The sequence below is a fragment of the Aspergillus fijiensis genome (genome assembly GCF_003184825.1).
Source record: "Aspergillus fijiensis CBS 313.89 unplaced genomic scaffold BO72scaffold_3, whole genome shotgun sequence".
NCBI classification, from domain to species: Eukaryota; Fungi; Ascomycota; class Eurotiomycetes; order Eurotiales; family Aspergillaceae; genus Aspergillus; species Aspergillus fijiensis.
The window spans coordinates 413950-441602 of record NW_024468979.1 but is presented as its reverse complement, the minus strand read 5'-3'; the positions used below and the strand labels follow the sequence as shown (position 1 = coordinate 441602).

Sequence of the window (27653 nt, the reverse complement as noted above, 5' to 3'; positions counted from 1 at the left end):
ACATGGTAGTTATAAGAGAGGATGCCCTGGGTGCCGTGATTCTGGGGGATAGCCACGTCTTTCTTCTTTTCAAGAAGGTTTCCTGTTCCTGGATTTCTGTCTGATTTCTATTGATCTTGATGCAGCAATGACACCCGCCACAGACGAGAAGAAGCCCCCCCTCGAGATGGGCACGGAGCTTGGGGCCTGCGAGAGCGTGGAGCATGGCTCATCGACGGAGTTCTCGGCCGAGGCGGAGAGGAAGTTGGTTCGGAAGATTGATTTGATGTGTGTTTTTCTTGCTTCTTCTCCCAGGAATCAGCGGGCGGAGGAGGGCTGGAGTCATGCTGATGCCGATGGTCTAGGATCCTCCCCATCATGCTCGTCGCGTACATGATGTCCTTCATGGACAAGCAGACCCTGAGCTATGCGGCCATCATGGGCATCATGGAGGATCTGCGCCTGACGGGGGCGGAGTATAGTTGGTCGTCGGCCATTTTCTACTTTGGTTATCTTGCGTTCAGGTTGGTCTGAGCTCTGTGGAAGGAGTTTGGGTACTGGGAAATCACTGACGGGCTCAAAGCTATCCGGCCTCGTTGCTGATGGTTCGCTTTCCCCTGGGGAAGTATCTGGCGTGTACTTAGTATGGGCTTTCACTCTCTCAGAGTTCTGGCGAGGTGGACTGTGGCTTACGCGGATAACAGCATCGTCTGGGCGATCGTGCTCGCCTGCCACGCGGCCACGACCAACTTCACCGGACTGATGGTGGCCCGGTTCTTCCTGGGCTGCACCGAAGCCAGTGTCTCCCCCGGGTTCAGCCTCCTGACCTCGCTCTGGTACCGCACCGCCGAGCAGCCCCTGCGCCACGGGATCTGGTTCTGCGGGAACTCGCTGTCGCTGATCATCGGCGGTGCGATTGCCGTGGGGATCTGGCAGATCGAGTCCAGTCTGGCTACCTGGAAGGTGTGTCCGCAATACCCCCATCCTCCCCACTTGACTTTGGTTACTGACCCGTGTAACCACCATCAGTGGCTGTACATCATCTTCGGCCTGGTCACCTTCACCTGGGGCGTGGTCATGCTCTTCCGCCTCCCCGACTCCCCCACGAACGCCACGTTCCTCACCCCGGAGGAGAGAGTCATCGCCGTTGCGCGCCTGAAGTCGAACCGCGCCGGATACAAGACGAATCGGATCGATAAGCGTCAGATGGTGGAGGCGTGCACCGATCCCAAGACGTGGTTGCTGGGGGTGTTGATTCTGGGCTGCAATATCCCCAACGGGGGGTACACTACGGTGTGTAGACTTTTCTGTCGTCGAAAAACCTGCATCTTTCTCCAGCTACTAACTTGGTTTGGGTGGGTAGTTCTCAGGTCTCATCCTCAAGGGCTTCGGCTACAACACCCTGAACACCCTCCTCCTTGGGATCCCGGGGGGATTTATCTCGTTCCTCGTGGTGTTAGCCTCGTAAGCCACCGCCTCCGTTCTCAAAAACCCAGCAGCAACCCATAAATGAGCTCCCAGAATAGCTAACGAAGAGAAAAGATGCTACGCCTCCTCCAAGATCCCCAACAGCCGCTGCACGGTCTCGATCATCCTATCGTGTTCGAGGTACGTCTGCCCCCCCGCCTAGCATAGCCATCCTCATTCTCCCCAACCTAACCCCCCCAAAAGCATCCTAGGCACCGCACTCGTCTACGCGACCCACCACAATGCCTCGCGCTACGTCGGCCTGATCCTCATGAGCTTCTACGCGGTCACCATGCCCCTGTCCATGGCGCTGATCAGCGCCAACGTCGGCGGCGTGACCAAGCGCAGCACCGTCAGCGCCATCTACTTCATCCTGTACTGCGCGGGGAATATCATCGGGCCGCAGCTGTTCTTCGAGCGGCAGGCGCCGGTTTATCAGGTTTGTTTTGCCCTTCTCCGTGGATTTGTGCTGGGGGACTCAGTGCTTTTGTGGGGTTGAGTTGCGGATGCAGAAACTCGGGCTGATGAAGGTAACAGAGCGGCTTCGTGGCGATCTTCGTGTGCTTGGCGGTGGTGGTGGTTGTGCTGGGGGGGCTGGTGGTGTATTTGAGGGGGGAGAATGCGAGGCGGGATAGGATGATGGTGGGTACAACAGGGAGTGGGGAGCAGGAGGGAGAAGAGGAGGAGTTGATGGATGTGACGGATCTGAAGAATGAGCGGTTCAGGTATGTTTATTGATTCGGCAGTACGTGGTTTACTTTATCTCGACAGAGATAGTCTTGGAGTGTGGTAGATGCATACCGTAGCCTTGAATACTATGAGATCATTAGTCAAAAGTATCAAAGAAGTAGATCTTCAACTCCAGATATTTGTTGGACACTCAAAGAGCCTTTAGATAACTGAGGAATAGAAAAGGGAAGAGTGACAACGCAGCGGCGATACATCAATATTCGAGCTCCTCGTCGACTCGGTAGGCTAAGGGCTTGGCTGGCCGGTGTTGAACATCCTCATGATCACTGTATGGGGTTATTTCTTCCTCATTGCTTGGATTATGAGGAGTATTGACAGAGAAACGCTTTACCATCCCTAATGAGTATTGTAGGTGACGCACCTAAGGCCTCCAGCCGGCAGGATGCAAGGGCAATCTTCTTCGCCCGCCCTACCCGTCCGTCAACATCTCTCCCCACAACCTCACAACTAATGCATCGGTGCTTATACAGGGATCCGGGCTCTGGGATGCGATGCGATGTTGGCGGCGGGGTTCACGTTCAGCCTGGAGTTAAGGGTCTCTTGCCCGAACCGGAAGCAAGAGCCGCATTCTGTCGAACCTGCAAACCACCTGCAGCCACTGTAAGAAGGCAGGCCAGAACTCAACATGCATGCTCCCTCGCCAAGTAACTTATACATGGCGGACCAGTCATGTTATTTCCTGTCTTTTCTTTCCTTCCCTTTTATCAGGCGCTCGCTGGATCGCTCCCCCTCCGTAAAGCAGTTTGCTTGCCCATTTACGCTATCAAGACCCAGCTGACCTACAAACACTTAGACTAATACTCCACTGCTGCTTACTGATTTGAACTCTACTCATTGGAGTAAATCGATATCCATTGCAATCGATACCTTCGTGTTCCCAGTCGTTAGCAGAGACAACCGGCCCGCTGCCGTGCAGAGATACATGCATATCTGCAAACAGCCCGCAACATGACTAGTGCGAGAACAGTCACCGATCCCTTTCACTATTCGCTCAAGAACTGTTTACTGACCGAAGATAAGTTTCTTCAAGACTGGCCCTGACTCTGTCCTGTAAAACCAGCCTGTCAGGTGTGGGCTCTGATAGCTGAGACATTCAATAAACGATGCAATGTGCTCTGAAAACGACAACGGGGATCTACTCTCAAGTCTACTGCCGCTGGCCATTCAAGGGCCGAGTTCTACTTAGAAGGTCACTAGGATAAAGTCGGAGGATAATGGCCGTCGGTATTGAAATGAATAGACATGCGCACTATACTGGTATTCCAGCCCGAACTGGGCACGCATGCACCCCACAATCCCAGCCTAGTGAACGATTCAGACCGTGACAACTTTGCAACATGGACGTCTTGTATCCGAGGATGTAGGTATACTTCCGGAATATCTGTGTGTACGGATACCAGTAATCTTAGTTCTCTTCCTATTCTATCCCATAATTTGATTAGAAGAGGTCTTCGCGAGAAGGCCTGACTCGGACACTTTTACTAGTACTTATTAGAAGCCCTCTGTGCCTATCCTGTAAGATAGTTTCGTGGTCAACTCAAGCTATGTAATAGGTTAAAGAAAGTCTCCCGGCGGAATATCAAGCACGGAAACCCAAATACTGAGTCTACGAGAGACCACTTAACCATGAGACGTGGGTTATCAGGGGCTTGCGAGGTATTGATCATGTAAATTCCTTGCCCGGATATCCCTGTATCGTATGCAACGTCACTAAAGTCAGAAGCTATCAGTCTATGCATGAGCTAGAGCCTATATGTTGCCGATGTCGCGGGTGACATTGGATGCAAGGAAAGATTCGTACCGGAATGGCCGTGTGACCATCCACAACCCACGCCGAACTTCACCCCTGACACACTGCGATGGATCCAGTAGTTGTAAGGAGATGCCAGGGGCGTGGCTGTCCGTAAATGCATATCAAAACACCATGTAGATCTCGTTGATAGTGCGAGTGCGACATCACGAGCTCCAAGCCTAGCCGCGCTCTGAGTTTAGCCCCAGAAAAAAAAAAGGAGATCAAACGGAACATCATTCGGGGCACACTCAGGAGGTGGATATGGTCCGTCAGAGAGTTGTGAGGCCCGAGCGAGAGAGCGATGGTCGAGTATAAAGAAGGGCCTTCTTCCCCAGAGGAAGCTGTAGAACCAGAGTTCTTGACAAGAATCACTTCTGACGACCTCCAGCACAGGAGCGAGATTGAAGCTACTACACCTGCGGGCACTCCAGTCTCCAGAATGAAGTTCATTTGCATCACTATCACTCTCATCGTTAGCCTGGCACTTGCGGCCCCTTCCCCTCTTGATGCTGCGACGTCCGATGTTGAAGCTGAACAAGACCGCCATGCAGTCCAATACAATCCCAACATCAGCTGCAGTGGGGTGGATCATATCAATTGCGGTGTATGGGGCATTTTTCGTCTACGTTCTTGTCCCCTGTCCCCTAATTCCATGCCTCGGGAGACTATATCCAAGCTAACGGAATGGCGGTGATCTTTCAAACGCCAGACATGCAATGGACTGAGTTGCAGAATCGGATTCACAAATTAGTGCGTCATCGCCCACGCGATCTCTTTGGCGTCTACATCCTCATCCACTGACGTTCGATCGGTATACAGTCGATGTAATGTCGGCAAGGTAAACATTGGTAAAGGTTCCGGATGCTGAGCTTGCAATATCTGACCCTACTTTTCTATGACAGTGCTCTGTGCAGAGTGGTGGAGGAGATGGCAAAACATGCTATGACGACGCCTATGGCACCGGTCGCCCCAGGCATGTTCTCTGCCCTGGACGGGGCTGAGAGATCCCTCCCCCCCCCTTCATTGAGCTGAGGGATCTCCCACGTGCTGGAGCAGCTAACATCTACCAAGGGAGACTCTGGGCTCAATGACAGATATGCGAGGAAGGTTCGGTGGACGATGTTGTACCCGGACTGGCATGACGTGCATGATAATGATGGGATACGATGGATGATTATGACTGTCATCTTCCATTATTTTTGCATCTCTTTTTTTGACTTTGCCCTGATCATTCACGCTAATATAACGATGGAATTTGGGAATGGTTTCGGTGAATAGTTGTTTGCTTCGAAAATTGGATTTGGCCTACCGTGGCTAATAACAGGCCGCGCGCGGTCCTATTGGCAGAATGAATGAATCTCCTCTGACTGTGCCTGGTCAGTCTAATGTCAGTCTATTTGGAACCCAAACCTCTTGGGTTCTTTTGATGATGATATAATCTTTTCGTCCTTGGAGCCCTTTTCCCTGCGGATCCCTAGAGCCAGGCTTTGCCCTAACCTAGCCCCAGAGCCTATACAGACCAGCGCTGACTTGGTACTATTTATTGCTGTTGATAGCGAGTCTTCTGCGACGGATCAGCTACTTTCAGGGCGTACCCTATGCATCGAGGTTCGGCTTTCAAGTCGCGAAGACTATGTTCGGACCGAACGGAGAGAGAATTCGATGGGGATAGTCTGATTGATAGCCCACCCACCTGCAGCTTGAACCCCCCCCCCCTTGCACGCATGCCCTGAACTCTAAACTACCAGTATATGAACGTCTAGTTTCGCATCTGCAGAAAATAGAGCCTCAAACAGACGAACCATCAAGCTATGCATTGTACGATGTTGAAAAACATGATCGAGCGTTTCTTGAACAGTGCAAATGACGGCACGTTCATTGCAGATAAAGGCGTTGGATCTGGACTTCCTCACGATTGAATTCATCCGAGTGGATTCGCGGCATGTACCACTAACTCGGTAGCGGAAGAGACCCGAATCAAAACTCCTTCAAGCTGGATGCCAGATAATGGAGGCCCACGGATAAGATTCCATGGATGGCAAAATTAGATTTAACAGGACTTCGTGTCAAATAGGTCCGGAGGCTTCCGTAACGAACCCAGAATTCAAACCTCTCATGCTCGCTTGTCCAGATACCTAGTCTCGAGCAGCACGCAAATACGTGCAGACCAGGATCAACACCTCTAGTTATCTACCATGGCTCTCTCCCTCACAGTTTCGCGTCACCCCCAACTAACCGCTGCCAATCCTTCTCCTCAAAGGGCACGTATCCCTCGGCCCCCGGCGGCAACCAAAACAACCGATCACTCTGACCCCCCACAACGTGGGCCCCCAGTTTGGCCGGCTCGACCCCTTCCTCGCGCAAGGGCACTTTATTCTGCTTGTGGTTGTGGATATGCGAGGTCTGCGTCACCAGCCGCAGGAACACCGGCACCGCGTAGCGCGGGAGACGGGCGCGCGCAAACTGCGCCAGCGCCGTGAGATCCAACGCCCCCTGGACGGCGGCGTCAGGGCTAAGTTGCAGTGCGGCGCAGCCGGCGCGCCCGTCGTGCGACGGCACCAGGACGCCGTAGACGTTGGCTTCCTGGATCCCTGGAAATTCGCCTAGGGCGTGAGAGACTTCGGCAGTGGAGCTGTTGCCATTAATTAGGAGAAGGTTTGGCTGGCGGGATTGGATGAGCAAGTTGGGGGGGGAGGGGGAAGGAGCTTACACATTCTCACTCTTCCATCGGAAGGTATCGCCCAGGCGATCGAGGAAATACCACCGCCCATCGGCGTCCCGCCGCAGGGCGTCCCCAGACCGATACCACAGATCCCCAGGCTCAAACACATCGCGCAGGAACTTCTTGTCCGTGGCCTCCTGGTTGCGCCAGTAGCCCGGGAACGCCGACTCGGCGGGCACGCGCACGAGCATCTCGCCGCCAACCTCGTAGGGCTGGCGCACCGCGAACCCGGTGGCCGGGTCGCGCTGGACCTCCCCGGAGTGCGGGTCGATCGCGACCGGGGCGTAGACGCCGCGCATGAGCCATCGGGAGAGGGCGCCGTGGTGGCCGACGGCGCTGGCGGTGAAGGGCCCGCGGTTGTAGTTGTAGAGACTGAAGACGCCCTCGGTGCTGTTGAAGAACTCGCCGACCTCGGGGATGCCGAACCGCTGCTGGAAGCGCGTCCACACGTCCGGCCGCAGCCCGTTGCCGTACATCATGCGCACGCGGTGCGCGCGGTCCAGCGGCGAGGGCGGCGCCGCCAGCAGGTACCGGGCGGTCTCGCCGACGTAGACGAAGGCCGTCGCCTGGGCGTCGTGGACGTCGCGCCAGAAGCTGCGCACGCTGAAGCGCGGCGCGATCGCGATGCTCGTCCCGCGCACCAGCGCCACGATCAGCGCCACCGCCGACGTCCCGTGGTACAGCGGCATCGCGCTGTACCACCGGTCGCCGCCGGGGCCGACCCCGTCGCGCGTCGAGTACGCCCGCAGCCCCACGGCGACGTGCAGTCGCTCCATCCGGAACGGACATCCCTTCGGGAGTCCCGTCGTGCCGGAGGTGTAGAGCAGGATGGCGGGCGAGCTACCGGTCGTCTCGCGCGCCAGCCGGCCGTCCTCCGGGACCTCTGCCGGCAGGGTCGCGAGGACGGTGGTGGTGAAGGTTTCATCCAGGGTGATCAGCGTCAAGCCCAGCTCGGTCTCCAGGGTGGCTCGTCGGTCGTCAATCCGCGCCCGACATTCTGCGTCCGGGTCCACCAGGAGAAGCTTCGCGCCGCTGAGGGCCAGGCTGTGCACCAGCGCATCGCCGGTGAGATGGTAGTTGATGGCCGCCGGGGCAGCGCCGATGCTCCATAGCCCCAGCCACGCGAAGATGAATTCGGCGCGGTTTTGGAGGTAGAATGCGACCAGGTCGCCCGGTTGCACGCCGCGGTGGCGGTAGAACTGGGCGTAGCGGGCGGCCGCGGCGAGCACCTCCCGGTAGGTGAAAGACCGCTCTCGCGTCCAGATGGCGGTTAGATCGGGGTACTTGGTAGCGGTCTCAATGAAATTGAACCACAGGTTGACCTGGCCTCGGCTTTGGGCTTGCTGAGTGCTGCGGGTGGCCTGCCGCACCGTGCGCAGCACCGCTAGATCTTTGGTCAGGTGGAACTTGGCATTGAGGTACGCGGCGGCCGTTAGAGCGGCAGCGGTTGCTACAGCTGTCAGTATGCCATATTAGATTCGAAGAGTGAGAGCTGTACAGTACATACCTAAAGCCATATTGAGGTTGTTGAGGATCAGAACACCAGGGTGGTGCTGGGTGGGTCACATACTTATTTGTAGGGGGCAAAGGTTGAATTGCCGGACACCTCGGCTCGTCCGCCCATTCCGGCTCAACGCTTCATGCACAGACAGACAGACAGAAACTTGGCCAGCGGGGTCCAGCTGTTTTACTTTGATTGGCCATCGGGCTTTCTAGAAGGCCTTTTTCTTGCCTCATTATTGAGCTTGTTTGTCTCTGGGTTTGTTGCTTTTGTGTTCTGTGGAAAAGGCATTTCGGTGAGTGAGTAATGATTTCGACCCACCGAAGAATGCTACAATTCCTCGGTCGGCGACAACTGGAACCTTCGCCTAACAAGCTTATTAGGCTGAATCGACCGTAAAGAAAACGATCCTTAATCTTAACAGTCGGTGAGTTATGGCATGGATGGAGCGAGCTAATTGTATCCCCCGCACTGGCAGCCACGCGTCCTCGTATTACCCCATCCGTGCACTCGGCTGTGCTGTGTCCAACGCCACCTCCTCACACCAAGTCTCGATACTCCGTGGTAGGAATCAATTTCTCATGCACGCCCTTTTCGCTCGGCTGGATTGTCTTCCACGCCCACGCCTCGTCTTTCTCGGGCCCGTTGCTCACCCCTTGCAGCACGTTCACCACATACCGCCCGATCGTGGGGAGAAACTTGTAGCTGTGGAATGAGCCTCCCACGGCGAGATAAAGGTTGGCTAGCCGAGAGTCGGGATGCCGAGTGATCAGCGGATGCTGGCTGGGGGAGATGGCGTCCCAGCAGAGGCGATACCACTCGGGCTGGCGACGTCCGCGGTCGAGAAATTCGGGCAGTCGGGGTCGGATTTCCTTCAGGTGCGCCTCCTGCATCTTCTCTGGGACTGTCAACTGATCGGAGACCGGCACAGAAATCTCGAGTCCTGATGCGGTGCGGATGGTGTTGGTGAAAGAGGAGGCCGTCGTAAACTTGAGGATCCCGTCTGCCGTGGGTGGAATCACCTCACCTGGACAATCGTCAGCTTTGCAGGTATTCGAATAACAACAAAGAAGTAGCCTCACCCTGTCCCCCGTAAACGAAGACCGGCAGCCGTGCGTAGTGCTCGTGCTCTGCGGGCGACAGACGGAAATGCGACACGCACACCCCTGCCGCGGTGATCTGTCGCTCGACCCGGTCCGCCTCGGGGAGATCGAGCTCATCCTCGATGGACGACATGAGCTGACTCGTCCACGCGCTGGTCGCCAGAACGATCTGGCTGGCCGTGTAGACCGTCCCGTCGGCGGTTTTCACGCCGAGCGCGCCGGTGTCGTCCCGTGTGATGCGACGCGCCTCGCCGAGTTCAAACCGGACGCCCCGCTGGACGGCCTCCTGCGTCAGGATCTGCAGCGCCTTGCCTGCATCGGTCCAGCCCGCGGAGGGGTTGAAGTAGTAGGACCCGAACGGCGAGCAGTCGGTCTGTTGGAGCAGTCCGCCCCACGCTTCGCGGACTTCCGCCTCCGTCATGTCGACGACGCAGTCATCGCGACCGGCGCGGTGGAAATTCTGACGAACGCGGACGGCGGTGTCGCTGTCTTTCTCGTCCATGCAGATCCATCCAGACGGATGGTGGACCCCGGCGGCTTGGAAGCTGGGGAGGGATTTCCAGGCGTCGAGGGCCTCGAATCCGAGGGTCATGTAGAGCGGGTTGGAGTAGTCTGCGCGGATAATCTTATTGATATCAGTAGAGGCTGCAGGGGGCGGAGGGGCTGGACTGCGATCGAGGAGGAGGATGCGTGGCTGCGGCGATTGGAGCGAGAGATGGTAGGCCGTACTGACACCGAAGATCCCCGCTCCAACAATGAGGATATCATACGGGGCGTCTACCGTCATAATGAGAATATATCGGAGTTTGTCTGCGACAGAACAAAGAAGTGACCAGTACTGTGGTAGAGAACAATGAGATTGTGAGGGAGGAAGAGATGAAAGAGAGAGGAGAAGGTGGAGGAGGTGGATGAGGTGAGGGGAAGAAAGAATCCCTCAGGCTTATCTGATCCTCTGATATCATTGCCTCTTTATCTTTCCCCCACAACAAACTCCCTCCATCCAATGCTATATAAACAACCCTTCGCCCGTTTACACTTGCTTCATGTTGAGCATAGGCTTAGCTTTCTTCTATCCTTAACGCAACCTGATCTATGAGCCTTTGACTACCGCCTTTGACTACCGTCAGTCTACTTTCACTAACCCGTAGCCATGGGTACTCAGTGGATCAACTCTGATAATCTTGACCTCCTGCAAGAAGCTGCAGACGCAATGTATACCGACAAAGGCAAAGGCAAAAGCAATACCCAGAGGCTGGCTGACAAGATCACAGACAACCGAGTGCCGAGCTACATCCGAGGAGAGCTGCAGCTTCCCCGAAGGAAACTCGCGCCGCCTCCCCATGCCACCACTGCGACAGCCCGGCCCATCGTGCACGCCAACATCGTGACGCCTGGACGTAAGGGCTCTACCAGCGGTATCCCTTCCCCGGCCCGCACTCGCTCGAACAGTCACCCTACACGTCCGGTTCTCTCCAGTCTACCGACCCGTTCCAAGGGGCCTGCCGTAACCCCTGCGACCGCGCCTTGCGCTCCGCGGACTGGAAGCCCCCCAGTGATGCGATGTCACCGGTGTCAGAAGCTGCTGGACGACAGCCCGATTATCTGGAATAACTATCCAGGAGGACGGCCCGGTAGCCCGCCTAGAACCACGAGGTGGCATTCCTATTGCCTGTTTGGGCTGATTGCCGAGGACACATTGAGGCTCATTCCCCAGAAGGAAGCTCCCAAGAGTGAAGCTGTTGCGGCAAAGATATTCAACCGCTTTTTCGGTGGCGTAACGGGTTCTGCATGAAGCGATTTTGCATCGGTTAGATAAGGCTTAGATTGCGACTTCTAGACTGCGACTCCTAGACTGCGACTCCTAGATTGTGACTCTTACATAGATTGTGACTCTTCCGATTACTTTGAGGATTACTACAATGGCATTTCTTCTTTCTTTAAATTATACTTGGCATATCCTTTCTTTTAGTACAGCAACTTTTCTATAAATTTCTCCTTGTGTTTTTGTGAGACAGTAGAGTCCCGAGATACTTGCTAGCATTGCTGCGGCGTTATGGTGGGCTAGAAGCAGATGATTCACAGATAGCATACTGCGTGTTTATCAGTCTCTCTTTCGTAGTGACTCTTTCGTAACAGCAACATCGAGGCAGAACCCGGCAGAACCCTGATAGTAACAATTGTACAATCCCAGCAGAGTCAGCTTAGTCAGTATGGCTGTATTCCATAGCGATAGACAGTTCGATCAAAAGAGGGGTGTAGTGCAACCTTGACAATCCCAAGGACACCGGACACCTCCTTCTCCGTTGATTTGTTTCAAGCACCCATTTCTTTGTTCACAACCTGAAGCTTTGTGTGTTTGCTCATTCAACTCCTTGTTTCAAGCATGAAATCTTCACACCGCTCTTCCACCACAAGGGTTCCTCGAGCCTTCATCATGCGATTATACAAAGATCAAGCAACGTTCTTCAGCGATGGGGAGGTAGTGTTGAACCTCCTCAAGGTCATCGATAGCTATATAACTTGCCTACAGACCTCCGACTCGTGAAGGCCAAAAGACCAAGATCTCCATCACGGATCGCCTCGGGACAACCACGCATCACTCAAGGCTTTGAGCTCGGAACACACACCATTATTACCATGTACCCCTTCGATGGTGCGTATATTTCCAATGGCAAGCTGGTTCGACCCAAGCACCATTCGGGCAAGGAGAAGAAGGATCATAAGGATACCTCAAAGACCTCTGCCCACTCGTCCAAGAAGCACCACCATGAATCTCAAAAGGCACAAGCCAGCCACGCCCACAGCAATACCACCCACGAGGAGCACCCACCCCATCACACCGCCGAAGATTGGAAGGACCACGACCCGGCCCTCCGGATCCCCTACTCCTCAACCGACTACGAATCGGAGGCGGTCTGTGCCCTCTCAGCTGCGAAGCTGGTGACCTCGCCGAACTTCTGCTGGGAGGACGCCTTGTGGGCGGGCTGCTCGCGGCATCTGACCGGCTGGAGCAACGTGAAGGCGCGGGTGGGGCTGGGGACGACGAAGCGACTCTGCTCGGTGGTCCTGGACACCGGCTCTCCGTTCAGCATCATGAGGCCCGATCATGCGCGCGAAATCCCCGGGGCCAAAATCTGTCCCTGCGAGTCGCCCTTCATGCTGCACAGCTGGGACCAGGAGGACGTCCAGCATGAAGTGACCGAGTACGCGGTCTTCCACATGTTCATCCCCGAGCATCTGGGCCGGCCCAACGAGGACCGGCGCTGGGCGCGCATCGTCGTCCGGGCCTTTTGTGTCCCCGGGACGTCGGACACCTTGTCTCTCGTGATCGGCTCCTCCCTCATGGCCCAGGAGGGGATCACCCTCGATCTCAAGAATGGCGTCGGAGGGGTGAGCCCCGGGGATCTTGAGTTCCGTTTGGATATGGGATATAATCCCGAGGCGCCAAATCGTAATGTCGAGTGAGTCCGTTCGTATCTACATGGATGCATACAGAGACTCAAGTACCTACCCCAATACAATACGTTGTTTATTCTCAGATTTACTATACTTTCTTCGAATCTTCACCCTCTGTTTTCAAAAGATGCGTCTACCGAATGCAGAAACCCACCCATATATACGTGTTTAGTACATGCATACTCACAGCAACAGACCCATTTCCACCGCAACCCTCACAACCGCGCAACCTTAGCAACCTGCATCTGTTCCTCGCCCTGCGCCTCCTCCAACCACTCCACAATCGTCTCGACCAACCCATCGATCTCATCTTCCGTATTCCCCGCATGAAGACACACGCGCACGCGCTCCTGGCCCGCCGGGACGGTGGGCGGCAAGATGGCGCGCACGACGTAGCCGCGGGCCTGACACGTGGCCGCCAGCCGGCGGGGCAGGGCGCAGCGCAGCGAGAAGATCGGGGACCCCGGGTGATGGTCGAGGGTGAACAGCGTCGCGTCCACCGGCTGGATGGCGGTTAATCGCTCCCGGAGATACCGGATCCGCTGGTGAAGCGTTTCCTGCAACTATGTCGCGTCAGCCTCCCATCCTACTAACATCCGCGGGCCTCCTTGTTCCACGCAGATGCGGGGGACTACTCACCTCGACGGTCTCCCCGCCCTCCAGCATCTCATACGCCGTGCGGATCGCCGCCAGAAACGGAAACCCCAGCGCGGTCGTATAGATCAGACTCCGCGCATAATTGATGAGGTATTCCCTCGTATCAGGATCGCAAAGCACGACCGCTACTCACAAACCACAATCTAGTCAGCCAGCGTTCATCTTCTCCCCCAAAACCAGCCCCCCCAATGATCCTGATAAAAAGGAAAACATACCACCATGACACCCCAAAGCCTTCCCAAACGTATGGACCCGGACGTACATGCGCCCCTCCAACCCCAGCCCCTGCACGACCCCCGCGCCTTTCGGCCCACACACCCCCGTCGCATGCGCCTCATCCACGACCCAATACCCATTCCCGTGCGGCAGCAACGCATCCACGACGGCCACAAACTCCGCCAGCGGGGCCACGTCCCCATCCATACTGTACACGGACTCGACCACCACAAACACATTCCGGGAACCATCCCCCAGCGTCGGGTCGAGCTGGATCTGCGCGCTGAGCACCGCGTGCAGACTCTGGGGGCTGCTGTGCCGGAACGCCAGGGCCTGGGAGGCGCGGGAGCGCCGCATGCCCTCGTGGGCGCTGGCGTGGATGGCTTCGTCGTACAGGATCAGGTCGTTGGGCTGCGGGAGCGTGGACAGCACCCCCCAGTTGGCGTCGAAGCCGCTGTTGAAGAGGAGGGCGGAGTCGCTGTTGTGGAAGCGCGCTAGCTGGGACTCCAGGGCTTCCGTGTAGGCGGAGTTGCCGTCGAGGAGGCGCGAGCCGCCGCTGGCGAGCGGGTGGGAGGGCGGGAGGGTGGTGAGGTGGTGCAGGTAGCGGCGGCGGTAGAGGGGGTTGGTGGAGAGGGAGAGGAAGTCGTTCGAGGAGAAGTCGGTGGCATTTGGGGCGGGGAGGGTCAGTTTGCGGAGGGTGTTGTTGCGGGCGCGTTGGTGGAGGGTTTGGCGGAGGGTTTGGCGGAGGGAGGGTTGGGGTGTGGATTTGGGTGTGGCTTTGGGTGTGGGTGTGTGTGAGGGGGAGGGGGAGGGTAATGGTGATGAAGAAGGTGAAGTCGAGGGGGGCATGATGGATGAGGGTTTACGGGGAGTCTGTACAGTACTGTAGGCTACGATGTACATGTATATGCTACAATCTGGGGATGGGGGGGCTATATGAGTCTCGATTATCTTTAGTCCACTCCTGTGTAATCCCATTTGTCTATTTTGGATCGGTAGTTCAGAAATTAGGTCGAGGCCAAGCAATAATCAGCTCAATCTCGGAGATGCTGGGGGGGGAGGGTGGGAGATGGGTGGAGTAAAGCAATCAATTTGATTGTTAGTTACTCCGTGATTATCCAGGATTCCAGGTGCACTAACTAGGGTTACCGTTCGCCGGCGTAGAGGCTAGTAGGCCGCCTACAATAAACTAGAACTCGTAATGGGGCAGGGCAGGGCAGGGCAGGGCAGGGCAGGGGGCCTGAGAATAAGGTAAGAGTCATCGTTCGTTCTGCCTAATTGTCAGATTCAACCTTGCCCAGAGCGATTGAATTAGAACACGACCAGAAAAACCCCCAGCAAATCCATCTTGCAAATGGAAACTGTTGACTGTTGACTGTTGACTGTTCACTGTTGAGAGCCGGCTCCACTGCTCCACCGAGCCTTTCCAAACTGCCTTGCCGGCTTTTTAGTTTTCATCCTCGGTTCGGAGCTTCTTTTTTCGTCATTGTTCCATTTCTTATCGTTCCTGATTGTCTCTTCGCCCGCTTTTCTTCCCCACTTCCGTTTCCTCCCACCGGAAGAGACAGACTCTCGACCTCGGCCCTTTTCAAGACAGCAGCTACAACTTACAAGTGCTATGAACTTGCAGCCGAGCTGAGATTTGTGATGAGGGCATAGAGAGTTCTCCATTGAGTTTTGCAATTGAATCGCACACACTCCCCCCCCCCCCCCCCCCAAAAATGCCCGCCGCCGCGCTCTGGCGCTCTCTGCGCGCCCACCAGGTCTACGGCGCCAACACCAACGTCGGCAAGACCATCGTCTCGACGCTGCTGTGCAATGCCTTACAGCATCACGGACCGGTGGGCTTCCTCAAGCCCGTCTCTACCGGGCCATTGAATGAAGCCGATGATCGGTACAGTGCTCCCATTCCACACACTCAAGCACACTGCTAACGGATTCACAACGCAGCCACATCCAACGCTACGCCCCGCACACGCAGACCAAATGCCTCTATCAATTCGCCGACCCGGTCAGCCCGCACCTCGCCGCCCACAAGACGGGCGCCGTGCCCAGCGACCCCGAACTCCTCGCCGCCATCCACCACACCCTCAGCACGTGGTCATCGCAAACCGCCACCAAGCACGCCCTCGTCGAGACCGCCGGCGGGGTGCACTCCCCGGGCCCCAACGGCACCTCGCAGGCGGACCTCTACCGCCCGCTCCGGCTGCCCATCATCCTGATCGCCGACTCCCGACTCGGGGGCATTTCGGCCTCCATCTCCGCCTACGAATCCCTCCTCCTGCGCGGGTACGACGTGCACTCCGTGCTGCTGTTCCAGGACGACTACTACCAGAACCACAACTACCTACAGCAGTATTTCGCCAAGAAGGCCATCCCGCTCGTCGCGGTGCCGGCGCCGCCGGCGCGGCCGGATCCGCGGGACGGGGAGGCTGTGAGTCAAGATGCGGAGGCGATGGGACGGTACTATGAGCGGACTGTCAGAGAGGGCCGGTTGGGCGCGGTGGTCGAGGCGCTGGAGCGGAAGCACACGGAGCGCTGGGAGCGGTTGGAGGAGATGGCGCGCAAGGCCGAGGAGACGATCTGGTATCCGTTTACGCAGCATCAGGGTGTCAAGGCCAAGGATATCTCGGTCATTGATTCGGCGTATGGGGATTATTTCCAGAGTTATCGTCAAGAAGAGAAGGTGGGAAATGCGGGCGATGGGGGTAGTGCACTACGCTCGACGTTCGATGGGTCCGCCTCGTGGTGGACGCAGGGGTTGGGCCATGGCAACCCCGACCTCGCCCTGTCGGCGGCGTATGCAGCCGGCCGGTATGGGCATGTCATGCTCCCGGGGAATATCCACGAGCCGGCGCTGGCGCTGGCGGAGACGGTGCTCCAGAGCCAGGAGAATCCCCGGCTCAAGCGGGTGTTCTACACGGATAATGGCAGTACGGGGATGGAGGTGGCGGTCAAGATGGGCCTGCGGGCGGCGTGCGCCCGGTACGGGTGGGATGCGAGCGCAGAACCCATCCGCATCCTGGGGCTGAAGGGCAGCTATCATGGGGATACGATCGGGGTCATGGATTGCTCGGAGCCCTCCACGTACAACAAGAAGGTGGAGTGGTATCGGGGCCGAGGACATTGGTTTGATTTCCCCCTGGTGGCGATGAAGGATGGGGTGTGGAAGATCAGCATGCCAGAGACGGCGCTGGGAGATGAGCTGCAGTTTGGATCTCTGTCGGAGGTGTTTGACCTGGAGCAGAGATTGGACTCCGAGGCGGGTCAGCGGTATCGCGAGTATATTCACCAGACCATCCAACGGTTAGTGCAGCAGGAGGGGATCAAGTTTGGCGCGCTGATGATGGAGCCGATCATTTTGGGTGCGGGCGGAATGTTATTCTGGTGAGTTTTATTTTCTTGTGTTTGATTTTCTTTTTTGTTATTTTTTTGAGGGCTTGTGGCTGACGTCGGGCCATAGTGACCCCCTGTTCCAGAGGTGTCTGGCGGACGTGGTGCGCCAACACCCGGAGCTGTTTGCCCCTGGGCAGAGCTCCCCGCCCGCCGGAGCGAATGACTGGTCGGGCCTGCCTATCATCTTCGACGAAGTCTTCACCGGGCTGTACCGATTAGGGCGGCGATCGGCCGCCTCTTTCCTGCAGGTGCACCCCGACATCTCCGTCAACGCCAAGCTGCTCACCGGCGGCCTCGTGCCGCTGTGCACCACGCTGGCCAGCGAGCCGATCTTCCGGGCGTTTTTGAGCGACGACAAGACCGATGCGCTGCTGCACGGCCATAGTTACACGGCGCACGCGGTGGGCTGCCAGGTAGCGGTGGACTCGTTACAGACGATGATGCGGATGGAGCGCGAGGGGGCCTGGCAGGGGTACCAGCGCGATTGGACGGTGGCTAGCAGCGGCGGTACTACTACTGCTGCTGCTGCTGCTGCCCCTGCGGGGGCTCCTGCGGGTCTTTCGGTCTGGAGCGTCTGGTCCCACGAGCTCGTGCGGGATCTGTCGCGGGCGGCCTCGGTTGAGGGGGTGTTTGCACTGGGCACGGTGCTCAGCATCGCCCTCAAGGATCAGCACGGGGGCGGCTACACCTCCCGGGCGGCGCAGGGGCTGCAGCAGCGCTTAGCCGCGGGGTCGGAGCAGTTCGCGGTGCATTCGCGGGTGCTCGGGAATGTGCTGTATTTGATGTCGAGCGTGACGTCCAAGCCGGAGTCGCTTCGGGCAATTGAGGAAGTATTGCGGGGAGGATTGCTGTAGGTGGCCGCCTGGTCGCCTTGTAGGTGGGGGAGGAGAGTCTTCCGGGGGAGGATTCTGCCGAGACTTGGGGGAGTGTACATACAAGGCAAAAGTTGTGTATATAGCCGGCTATCGTTTCGAGTCATAGGATTCTACTGTACATTCATTTCTGTCTTCCATATGTCTATTCAATTGACAACAGAAAATCAAATAATTATTCTCATTTGATCGTATTCGTTCTGTTGTCCACTGTGAATAAGTTAGTTTACCTGCTGCGTGGCTGTAGCGGATGACTCAGCGCCTGAGTAATCCGTCTTCACCGGGCGGCCTTCTCGCATATCCACCAATCAACGAACAGGCAAATGCGGTGTTTATTTTGTGTTGATTCAACCGGGTTGACATCACTTTCCCCATAGTGTGGCGGGTACCTGACCAACCAAATAGACTAATCGAAATGACAATCGGGATTGTCTCAATCCGCGGGTCTCCTTTGGTCCGAGAAGTCCAGACGAGTGGAGCATGGATGTCTGGGTGTCGGAGGAGTCTGGCCAGGTGGTGGTGAGTTGGATCTGCAAGTCCCGTTGAAGTTAATTGCACACACTGCATGGAGGAGGGGGGAGGGGGGGGGTTGAACCCTCAGCGGTTGGGGTCAACACGACCGGTGAGGTTGTTGGCTGCAGCCTGTAGCAGCCCGTAGCCCACAGCCTGCTCCTGCCCCTCTTGCCCCTCTCCAGCCCGAGGTTGTGTGAAGCTTGTCCAGCACTGAGTGACTGGGCTGTCCGTGTTCGGGGGGGTTTGCTGACTTGCTCGACAACTAGCCAAGTCATTATCGTAGATAGACTCGAGTACTGTACCCTGCCCTAGTCACCACGCAACTCCGAACCCCGGTCTAGTTTGTCCATCCCCATCCCCCCCTCTTCCTTTCTGCACCTCCTCCCACACCACCCTTTTCTTTTCTCTTCTTCCCATTCTCGACCTTTCTCTCAGAAGAAAAATAAACACAAGCACATTGAGAATGATCTCGCTACGACAAGCCCTGCCGCGGACCGCCTTCCGCCGCGCCTACGGCACAGTGCAGTCGACCTCGCCCAGTGCGGCGGCGCTGGCGAGTCGAGTGCCGGCGGTGCTGCGAGAGGCGACGGATGCCACGACGCCGCGCACCAACTGGACCAAGGAGGAGATCCAGCAGATCTACGACACCCCGTTGAACCAGCTGACCTATGCTGCGGTGCGTACCACCACACCACACTGCGGTCCATGAACACATTCACCCCCCCCCCCCCCTGAACTGCCCACTAACGCCGCAAGAAATAGTCCCTCGTCCACCGCAAATTCCACGACCCCTCGGCCATCCAAATGTGCACGCTCATGAACATCAAAACCGGCGGGTGCAGCGAAGACTGCAGCTACTGCGCGCAGTCGACGCGGCACAACACGGGGCTGAAAGCGACGAAGATGTCGCCGGTGGACGAGGTGCTGGCGGCGGCGCGGACGGCCAAAGCCAACGGGTCGACGCGGTTCTGCATGGGGGCGGCGTGGCGCGACATGCGGGGCCGCAAGACCTCGCTGAAGAACATCAAGTCGATGGTCAGCGGGGTGCGCGAGATGGGGATGGAGGTGTGCGTGACGCTGGGGATGATCGACGAGGCGCAGGCCAAGGAGCTCAAGGACGCCGGCCTGACCGCCTACAACCACAACCTCGACACCTCGCGCGAGTTCTACCCGTCCATCATCACGACGCGCTCGTACGACGAGCGGCTGCGCACGCTGGCCAACGTGCGCGACGCCGGCATCAACGTCTGCAGCGGCGGCATCCTGGGGCTGGGCGAGAAGGACGAGGACCGCGTCGGCCTGATCTTCACCGTGGCCAATCTGCCCAAGCACCCCGAGAGCTTCCCGGTCAATGCCCTCGTGCCCATCCCGGGGACCCCCCTGGGCGATCGCAAGATGATCCCCTTCGATCGCCTGCTGCGCACCGTCGCGACCGCCAGAGTCGTGCTGCCCGCCACCATTGTGCGGCTGGCCGCCGGCCGCATCTCGTTGTCGGAGGAGCAGCAGGTCGCCTGTTTCCAGGCCGGCGCCAACGCCGTGTTTACGGGCGAGAAGATGTTGACTACCGACTGTAATGGGTGGGATGAGGATCGCGAGATGATGGATCGCTGGGGGTATTATCCTATGAAGAGCTTTGAGAGGGAGGGGTTGGAGGCTGAGGTGGCCGGCAAGAAGGAGGAGGCCGAGCAGGCGGCTGTCTTGGAGGAGAAGGTGAGGGAGGTGTCTGCGCAGGTCGCGACCAGTTTGTGATTTGGGTTTGTTAGTGCTTAGATTTCGAGAAATGGCATTTATGATTCGTATCCTCTGCATTGTGGTGGTTGGGTTAGTCTGGATTGGATGTTGTGTTCCGATACTTGGCTTGGCTCATTCGCTGTAATCGGGTTGATCTTGTAGTGTTAGAGACAGCATTGGTGCTAGAGACAGCGTGAATCCATCATGTAACCCCCCAAATTGCAAGGCATTATCTCCACCGGACATCAAACTACTCCCTCTCCGTCTCGAAATCCTTCTGCACCCGCGCCGCAAACTCATCGTCCACCAGCACCTGACACGCCACCACCGCCATCCCCGCCGCGCACGCCATCCCCCGCTGATACGCCTCGAGCGAGCCCGCGCCCTGGGTGAACCCGGGCGTGTGGTTGACCCCGTCGGTGGGGATGGTGAAGATGCCATGGAAGCCGGGCACGGCGTACGACACATTGCCTGGTCCGATTAGCACACTCCCAAGCAACGAAGACCAACGGGGGATGAAATACGTACCCTGGTCCGTCGACGCCCCGGTAATCGCACTCTTCTGCCCCGTATTGTCGAACAAGGTGAGATGGCCCATCGCCCGCATGACGGCGACGTAGCTCTCGCAGATGGGGTTATTCGTTTTGAGATCCGCATATGACGGACCCCTACCACTCAAACATCAGCACCAGCATACCCCTGACCTCAACTCACTCTCAGAAACAGAAGAACGTACCACTCAAACGCGACCTCGCACCCCGTGGCGACCGCCGCCGCCTCAAAGCACTTGACCACCCGCTCCGACAGCCCCTTCAGCGACTTCACCGTCGGCGACCGGATGTAGTAATCCACGGCCGCGCTGCGCGGGATGACATTCGGCCGCTCCCCGCCGTCGACAATCACCCCGTGCACGCGCTGCGTGGGCAGGATCTGCTGCCGCAGCAGCGAGACATTCACGTACGCCGCGACCACCGCGTCCAGCGCGTTGACCCCCTCCCACGGCGCCGCCGCCGCGTGCGCCGGCCGCCCCGTGAACGTCACCCGCAGCTTGTCGTTGGCCAGGTAGCCGCCCGGCAGCACGGTGGCCAGGGTCAGCAGCCGCGGGTTCTGCGGCGCCATCGGCACCGGGTGCACCATCAGGCACGCGTGCACCCCCGTGTACGCGCCCCGCTTCAGGAGCTGGATCTTGCCGCCCCCGGATTCCTCGGCCGGCGTGCCGAGCAGTTTCACCGTGAAGTTGGCGGCAGCGGCGGTGGATGATGATGAGGTGGTGGTGGCTTCAGTCCGCATGGCGTGGCAGGTGGCGAGGAAGGCGGCGATGGAGCTCGTCGCGATCAGGTTGTGGCCGCACGCGTGGCCGATGCCGGGCAGGGCGTCGTATTCGGCGTTGAAGGCGACGACGCGCCCGCGCGACGGGTCGCCGTGCGTGTAGGTAACCTCGAGGGCGGTGGGGATGTCGTAGGCGGAGCGCTGGATGGTGAAGGTCAAGTCTGTGGTGGTGGTGAGGGTGTCGAAGAGGGTGCAGATGGCGTCGTGGGCTTGGTGTTCCTCGTACGCTAGTTCGGGGTTGGACCAGATCTGGTGAGTTGGTTAGCTCGAGTGGTTGATGGAGGCTCATGTCTGTGATGAATCCCTGTGGGAGTTTTTGTAACATAGGTGATTAGGATGGCTACCTTCTGGTTGATGTTCTGTAGTTGGGTGTCATAGTTGCGCAGGGTTTCCTGGACGCTTGCGATGAAGCGTTCTTGGGCGGTTTGAACAGTCATATTGGGTGCTTTGACAGTGGAATCCTGCCTCCTCGTGAGGATTAGACATGATGGGCGCTATTTTATATCTGTGCGACTCAGACCGTCAGAATCTCCCCCTCTGGTGATGCGGAGATGCGGAGATGCTCGCCGCAGTTCATGCCCGGCTTATCAGGCATTCCATTCCACCCGCTTATCGATCGGCTGCATTGCCGAAGCGGAGTGGGCTCCGCTTGCCGATCTAATTGGCTCAATGCCGCTGACAGTCACCTGACCCCTGCCGACCCAGCCAATCGCGTTGTCTGCCTCGGCACTTTGCGCGGCCCGGCTGTTTCTCCGGACTGGCTCCCTTCTGGACAATATCGCGACGACGAGATCATCGGCACTCTTCCCCTCACCTTGCAGTCTCCCTATCGCTTAGCATTGGCTTATCTGCGTGGTAGCATCGCTTACAGCCTGTCAGTCATCACATTAATCGAATATACATGACCCTGACAGACCCCCACTCGACACAACCCCTCCGCGAGCAAATGACCCAGTGGAGCGCTGCCGAACTCCAGCAGCACTATCGGGATGCATAAGCTCGGCAAGAAGACTCGCTCCAGGACCGGTGAGGATCCACTCGGATACCCTGTCAGGAGTGATCCTGGAATGATTCACCGATCGACTGACGTTACGCAGGCTGTCGCACGTGTCGAATCCGCAAGGTCAAGTGCGACGAGGAGAAATTGGCCGTCCCCGGCCAGCCTGAACCGCAATGTCGGCGTTGCACCGCCGCCCGCATCCTGTGCGAGTGGAAGGGCGGCCCTATCCCTCGGCCTTCTGCCAGGAGAAATGTTTCCGCATCCACTACCAAGGAAGTAGTACAGAAGACGGAGGGGAATGCGGGTAGCCCGGCCCATAGTACGACCGCACGAAAGAGCCCCCCTACGACAACAACGACGACGACGACGACGACGCCGCCCCCTCAATCCCTTAGGATTCTCACCCTATCGTCGCCCGGAGGCAAAAGCAGGCCCGTGCAAGCGGCCAACTCGCTTGTGCTGACCGGCTTCGACCGCTCGTGCATCGCCTACCTCCAAGACTCCGCGCTGGTCGTGCTTCTTGGCAAACACTGGCCGTGGTCCGCCATGTCGTACGCCTACCACAAGATCGCGGTCCGGGAGCCCATGGTGATGAGTATGTTGTTAGCGAGTACGGCGAGCGAGATCCGTCGCGCCCAGCTCTACGACAGTGAACAGCCACGGGACGCGGTCGAGACGGTGGCAGATCTGGGGGGTCGCATGCATTACGGACGGGCGCTGGCCGGTCTGCGGGAGGCACTGCGGCCGGAGGTTGAGAAGTCGTCGGAACAGCTGGAGGCCATCTTCATCACTTTGTGGCTGATGATCGACTACGAGAACCGCTTCGGGAGCGGCACCGCGGCCATCAATGTGCACATCCGGGGAATCGAGAGTTTGCTCTTCAACCATGTCGTTCCGCTATTGAAGCCTGCCTCATCCGTATCGGCGCTTAGCGTAGAGGGGGGAAGGGCAGGTGCCGGCGCCTTGCCCTGGGGGAATCCGACGAACGCCGCTGTAGATAGCACCGAGAGGACAACCATGTTGCCGACGAGTAGTTTGCCTGGGCTCGCGACCAGCAAACTCCGTCACACAGCGGTACCACTCTTCCTACTGTGGACGTTGTACTTCTTCACTCCCGGGGCCCTCTTCTGCGGGCCTGCGGCCGCCCGACTCGACGCCGATCTCTTCCGGTTCTTCATCCAGGACGAAGCCGAACAAAGAGGCCTGAGCCTGGCGGAGCTCTACCGCATCGGCCGCCAATCGCCCCGCCGCTTCTGGGGCGACTCGTACCCGACGGCGGCGCAGCTGGACGACATCGAGAATCAGCCCGCGTTGGTCCTCTACCACCGAAGTCATGTCATGCAGTTCAAGATCACCGAACTCTGGCGCCAAGGCCAGCAGACTTCGGAGGTATCGTATCGTCGTCTCGTCGACGAACTCGCCTTGGTCCTGGAGGTATGTTTGCCATTTCGTAGACTTCCCTTCCCTATCACCTCAGACGTGCTAACCCCCAGGAAGCAAAACGACAGCATCCTCACCACCGCCCTAACCGCCCCAACCTGCGACTTTGCCAGCCGACGCGTCCTGGAAACCATCTTCTGGGCGACCATCACCTTCTACGGCACGATCGTGTACTTCCATCTCTGCTTCAAGGACACCGTCCCGCCGACGTCGACCACCACCACCCAACAACGCACCGCACAGCTACCTCCGCTGGAAACCGCCGTCAACCAGGTATTATCTCTCTCGCTCAAACTCCACCGCAGTCGACCCCACCTGATGGTGCGGATCATCTGGCCGCTGTTCATCGCGGGGATCGCGACCCCGGACCGCATCTACCAGGATTGGGTATCGATCCGGCTGCAGGAGCTGGGCCGGTACGGGCTGAACTACAGTCGCGTGAGTCGGCGGTTCGACGAGATTGTGATCCAGGGATGTGACCCGTTCGTGTCAATTTCTGCTTCTTCCGCCGATGTCGATACTCCTGCGGAGGAGGTGCTGGATGCGGAGGATCTGGGGCCGGTGCCAGGCACGGGGCTGGGCCTACCGATGCGGATTGGTTGAGCACTACGATTGTATGAAGGAAGTCACTCGCATCGATGGCCCCCCTAAGGTCGATTAAGAAATAGACACGGGGCTTGAGGCAGGCATGCGACATGCGGTGGCTTCAGGGAATGATTCTAGAAGCTAGTATTTTTCTTGGGTTTGCTGTGTTCTTGCTTGGCGATGATGCATGATCGGGATCATGATGCATATTTCGCTTGTTTACTTTTACTAATAGAAACCAGAGATCCCGTTGCTGGGTTGGGGTTCATTACCAAGGATGATGCGTGCGGGGCACGCTGAAGAGAGGCGAGGCTGTACGCCCAGCAATTACACTGAACCTTACACAGGGGGGGTGGTACAACACACGTTACTTCATAGCAGGAATCGCTAACGCAAACGCAAACGCCAACCCCCAAGACCAAGACCAAGACCAAAACCACCATGTTCCAGACAACGCGCCAGCCAACCACAACCCAAGACGCCAGGAGACCACCCTTACCCACCCTAACCGTGATACCAACCGACAACTAGAACACCTGCACGCATTCTTGGCGACAGACTCGGCGGCACCAAAATAGCACAGAAAAAAAAGAAAGACGGATAATCGGCAAGCAAGCGCATCATACCACCACACGCACAGCAAAGCCAGTCATCATGATTCAACTGGAACTATGCTTCAACGACGCCTGACAGATCGGACACCGATACCGATGCTGCTCGACCCACAGAACCAAGCACGCGGCATGGAAGACGTGGTTACAGCGATTCAGCACCACCACCTCATCCTGTTGTGGATGCGGTTGCGGTGGCTGTTTTTCGGTCGGTGCATGCTGCTGCTGCTGCTGCTGCTGCTGCTGCTCTGCGTCTAGCTCCGTGGAGCAAGAAGACGAGGAAAGCGATAGCGGCACCGACCCGCGGCGCCAATCGCCCAATCCGGATTCCAATCCTAATCCCCGTTCGAGATCGGAGTCGACTGCGTTGGTCGGTGCCAGCACTCCGCTGCCGCTGTGGTAGCCTCGCTGGGGAATCCATGCGGGTTTCGGTTGTGTTGGCGGGAGGTTGTTGGTGGTGGTGGTAGGAAACTTCTCGTTTTCGTCTACTTTCAGATGCTCGAGACAGATGGCACTAGCAGGGCATAAGATTAGCATAATAGCATACCTTTTGCGCAATACCGAGAACGGGGTGGCAAATTGCGATAATCCACGGAGATAGGCGATGCGATGGGTCCTGATACTCCAGAAATGAGAAAGATAAGGGAGGGAGGGAGGGAAATCCTCGCCAAGGGATCCCGCCAAGAATTTCCGCCAAGAAGGGACTCTTGGCTTTCCTCTCACTGAATCAATCCTCCGAATACGCGGGATGGGGTGGGGGGTGGGGAGATACCCGATGACATAAGCAGCAACCCAAAAGCCAAAGGCATACGAAATCAGACAGGGAAAAGCGAGTCGGGAGCCAGCCAAGCCAGCCAAGAAAAACAACCCAGAACAACCAAACTTTGAAGTTTCTGGACCCCCGCCGAATGCGGAAACCCCAATAAGACAGCCTGAAGGGAACAACGTACCAGGATTCCTGGGCATAATGCCAGGTCTCGTTGGTGCCCGAATGGGTTTGTTCTTCGAGCCAGCGCTCCACGCTGATCGGGAGCTGTTGCATCGAGGGACTGCCAGTCAGCGCTTGGAGGGCGCTGTCCCGCCGGAGGGGGTCGGCGGTGGTCGCGGTGGTGGATGTGCCGCCGGCCGCGGCGGCGGTGGCGGCGCGACGTCGGCGACGGTGCCATGTTATAGCTCTTGCGTTGTTGCCATATTGTTAGTGATGGTGCTGTTGATGCTGTTGAGACTGGTGAAGAGTGTTTGGTCGTGTTTGGGGATATGTAGGATCTGGTGAGGTCACTGCTGCTCGGTGACCCTCCCCTCCCCTCCCCTCACCTCATCCCTCATCCCAACTCAAAAGAAAACCAAGATCTTGGCGCCAGGATATGTGATACGCCGGAAAACGAGATAAGATCTTGGCGGCTTTCCTTAAGAGGCTCTTTTGGGGGGTAGGTAGGGCTGGAGGGAGAGGAGGGGGGGATGTGGGTGGCCGGAGACCAGAATGACGAATCTCTCACGAATGAGCGCTCCTCCACCCACCCAACCAACACAAACAGCGGCGGCGGGGAAAGCAAGACAACAGAGAGAGAAACTTACATGGGCAAAAAGCTAATGACGATGAACAAAGCCACGGCTCCGATGATCACGCCGACGATTTCGCCACTTGGGGGGGGAGGGTCGTGCTCCGTCATCGGCAATGTTGTTAGTTTAGTTGGATGTGTGTGTGTGTGTGTGTGTGTGTGTGTGTGTGTGTGTGTGAGATATGCGAATCACAATATGATCAGGGAATCGATGGGGACCACGTGAAGCTGCGCTGCGTGAGAGGTATGATGTATAGAACGTATTCCTACATAAAAGTTGGATGTAAGAATAGTCAGACAGACACGCAGGGCATCCAGCCGTGGCAGGTAGCAAGCATAAGATAAGTTTTTCGAAAGGGCTAATGCAGTATAGTATGTAGTCGATGGCAGAGAGCAGAAAAGCAAGACCACAAAAAAAATAAAAATCACACAAAAGTTCGGACCAGCCGACCGGGGGTGGGAACACTTTAAAGTGTGTGCCCCCTATTTGTTATCTGAGTTACAGTATTGCTTTGGTTGTTTCAACTCGACCTCTCCCTCTTTCCGCCGGACGGCATCACGCAGGAAGGGACCGAAGGGGGGGAAAACGGAAACCCAACACGAGGACAGACTAGAGGCAAAACTGTACTTAACTGTAAATTACGATGCGATGCATCTTCCCGCCAAGGGCTGGGCTGGGCTGGGCTTTTCTGCTCTTTCTGCGCGCTGCGGAACCGGCTTGGCAAGTTGAACCGGCGGGTACACACCCTGGCTCAGCTAATCACATCCCCAGATCCAACCCATGCAGTCACTTCTTCCCATTTCTTCCCCAGACTTGGAACCATGGATGCAAGCACAATTGTCTGCGTCATGGTTGCTGCGGCGATTCCTCTCACTGGACTGTAGGGGTTCTTGGCGGGAGCTGGGCATGACAGTTTCCCCAATTGCCTCCCAATCGCCCCCAATTCACCCACTGTCTCAGTAATGGGGCTTAT

General features: G+C 57.4%; 12 protein-coding genes across 12 annotated transcripts; 6 read left to right on the top strand and 6 right to left on the bottom strand.

Annotated features, from left to right (window-relative positions):
• Positions 1-166: 166 nt before the first annotated feature.
• BO72DRAFT_367778 (putative MFS allantoate transporter) lies at positions 167-2184 on the top strand (the record flags this gene model as incomplete). Its single annotated transcript, XM_040940852.1, has 9 exons — positions 167-267; positions 345-503; positions 563-622; positions 684-942; positions 1009-1272; positions 1343-1443; positions 1522-1587; positions 1651-1885; positions 1984-2184. The coding sequence occupies 9 exons, from the start codon at positions 167-169 to the stop codon at positions 2182-2184; spliced, it is 1446 nt and encodes a 481-aa protein (XP_040806094.1).
• Positions 2185-6054: 3870 nt separating this feature from the next.
• BO72DRAFT_138607 (putative very-long-chain acyl-CoA synthetase family protein (CefD1)) lies at positions 6055-8488 on the bottom strand. Its single transcript, XM_040939157.1, has 3 exons — positions 8218-8488; positions 6699-8160; positions 6055-6620 (listed from the first exon to the last, which is right to left on the bottom strand). Exons 1-3 carry the CDS (start codon positions 8225-8227, stop codon positions 6197-6199), a joined length of 1896 nt encoding a protein of 631 aa, XP_040806093.1. The 5' UTR covers positions 8228-8488; the 3' UTR covers positions 6055-6196.
• A 262-nt stretch (positions 8489-8750) lies between these two features.
• On the bottom strand, positions 8751-10101 carry BO72DRAFT_367730 (NAD(P)/FAD-dependent oxidoreductase; the record flags this gene model as incomplete). The annotated part of the gene is made up of 2 exons (XM_040940851.1): positions 8751-9238; positions 9294-10101. 2 exons carry the CDS (start codon positions 10099-10101, stop codon positions 8751-8753), a joined length of 1296 nt encoding a protein of 431 aa, XP_040806092.1.
• A 363-nt stretch (positions 10102-10464) lies between these two features.
• On the top strand, positions 10465-11106 carry BO72DRAFT_491707 (uncharacterized protein; the record flags this gene model as incomplete). The annotated part of the gene is made up of 1 exon (XM_040948210.1): positions 10465-11106. One exon carries the CDS (start codon positions 10465-10467, stop codon positions 11104-11106), a length of 642 nt encoding a protein of 213 aa, XP_040806091.1.
• Positions 11107-11951: 845 nt separating this feature from the next.
• On the top strand, positions 11952-12779 carry BO72DRAFT_454867 (acid shock protein; the record flags this gene model as incomplete). Its single annotated transcript, XM_040946205.1, has 1 exon — positions 11952-12779. One exon carries the CDS (start codon positions 11952-11954, stop codon positions 12777-12779), a length of 828 nt encoding a protein of 275 aa, XP_040806090.1.
• Positions 12780-12907: 128 nt separating this feature from the next.
• Positions 12908-14521, bottom strand: BO72DRAFT_395080 (aminotransferase class I/II-fold pyridoxal phosphate-dependent enzyme). The gene is made up of 3 exons (XM_040941986.1): positions 13643-14521; positions 13410-13552; positions 12908-13333 (listed from the first exon to the last, which is right to left on the bottom strand). The coding sequence occupies exons 1-3, from the start codon at positions 14490-14492 to the stop codon at positions 12986-12988; spliced, it is 1341 nt and encodes a 446-aa protein (XP_040806089.1). The 5' UTR covers positions 14493-14521; the 3' UTR covers positions 12908-12985.
• An 843-nt stretch (positions 14522-15364) lies between these two features.
• bioDA (adenosylmethionine-8-amino-7-oxononanoate aminotransferase) lies at positions 15365-18044 on the top strand (the record flags this gene model as incomplete). The annotated part of the gene is made up of 3 exons (XM_040942691.1): positions 15365-15537; positions 15594-17030; positions 17107-18044. 3 exons carry the CDS (start codon positions 15365-15367, stop codon positions 17891-17893), a joined length of 2397 nt encoding a protein of 798 aa, XP_040806088.1. The 3' UTR covers positions 17894-18044.
• Positions 18045-18608: 564 nt separating this feature from the next.
• On the top strand, positions 18609-20339 carry BO72DRAFT_395072 (biotin synthase). The gene is made up of 2 exons (XM_040941985.1): positions 18609-19100; positions 19187-20339. The coding sequence occupies exons 1-2, from the start codon at positions 18888-18890 to the stop codon at positions 20171-20173; spliced, it is 1200 nt and encodes a 399-aa protein (XP_040806087.1). The 5' UTR covers positions 18609-18887; the 3' UTR covers positions 20174-20339.
• BO72DRAFT_138543 (M20 family metallopeptidase) lies at positions 20320-22017 on the bottom strand. Its single transcript, XM_040939155.1, has 4 exons — positions 21829-22017; positions 20892-21733; positions 20684-20823; positions 20320-20626 (listed from the first exon to the last, which is right to left on the bottom strand). The coding sequence occupies exons 1-4, from the start codon at positions 21919-21921 to the stop codon at positions 20406-20408; spliced, it is 1296 nt and encodes a 431-aa protein (XP_040806086.1). The 5' UTR covers positions 21922-22017; the 3' UTR covers positions 20320-20405.
• A 293-nt stretch (positions 22018-22310) lies between these two features.
• BO72DRAFT_523943 (uncharacterized protein) lies at positions 22311-24705 on the top strand. The gene is made up of 3 exons (XM_040949823.1): positions 22311-22510; positions 22582-23918; positions 23982-24705. The coding sequence occupies exons 1-3, from the start codon at positions 22474-22476 to the stop codon at positions 24525-24527; spliced, it is 1920 nt and encodes a 639-aa protein (XP_040806085.1). The 5' UTR covers positions 22311-22473; the 3' UTR covers positions 24528-24705.
• BO72DRAFT_138576 (uncharacterized protein) lies at positions 24617-25060 on the bottom strand. Its single transcript, XM_040939156.1, has one exon. The coding sequence runs from the start codon at positions 24950-24952 to the stop codon at positions 24707-24709; it is 246 nt and encodes an 81-aa protein (XP_040806084.1). The 5' UTR covers positions 24953-25060; the 3' UTR covers positions 24617-24706.
• BO72DRAFT_444046 (uncharacterized protein) lies at positions 24916-27251 on the bottom strand. The gene is made up of 3 exons (XM_040943726.1): positions 26696-27251; positions 26071-26295; positions 24916-25634 (listed from the first exon to the last, which is right to left on the bottom strand). The coding sequence occupies exons 1-3, from the start codon at positions 26788-26790 to the stop codon at positions 25169-25171; spliced, it is 786 nt and encodes a 261-aa protein (XP_040806083.1). The 5' UTR covers positions 26791-27251; the 3' UTR covers positions 24916-25168.
• Positions 27252-27653: the final 402 nt, after the last annotated feature.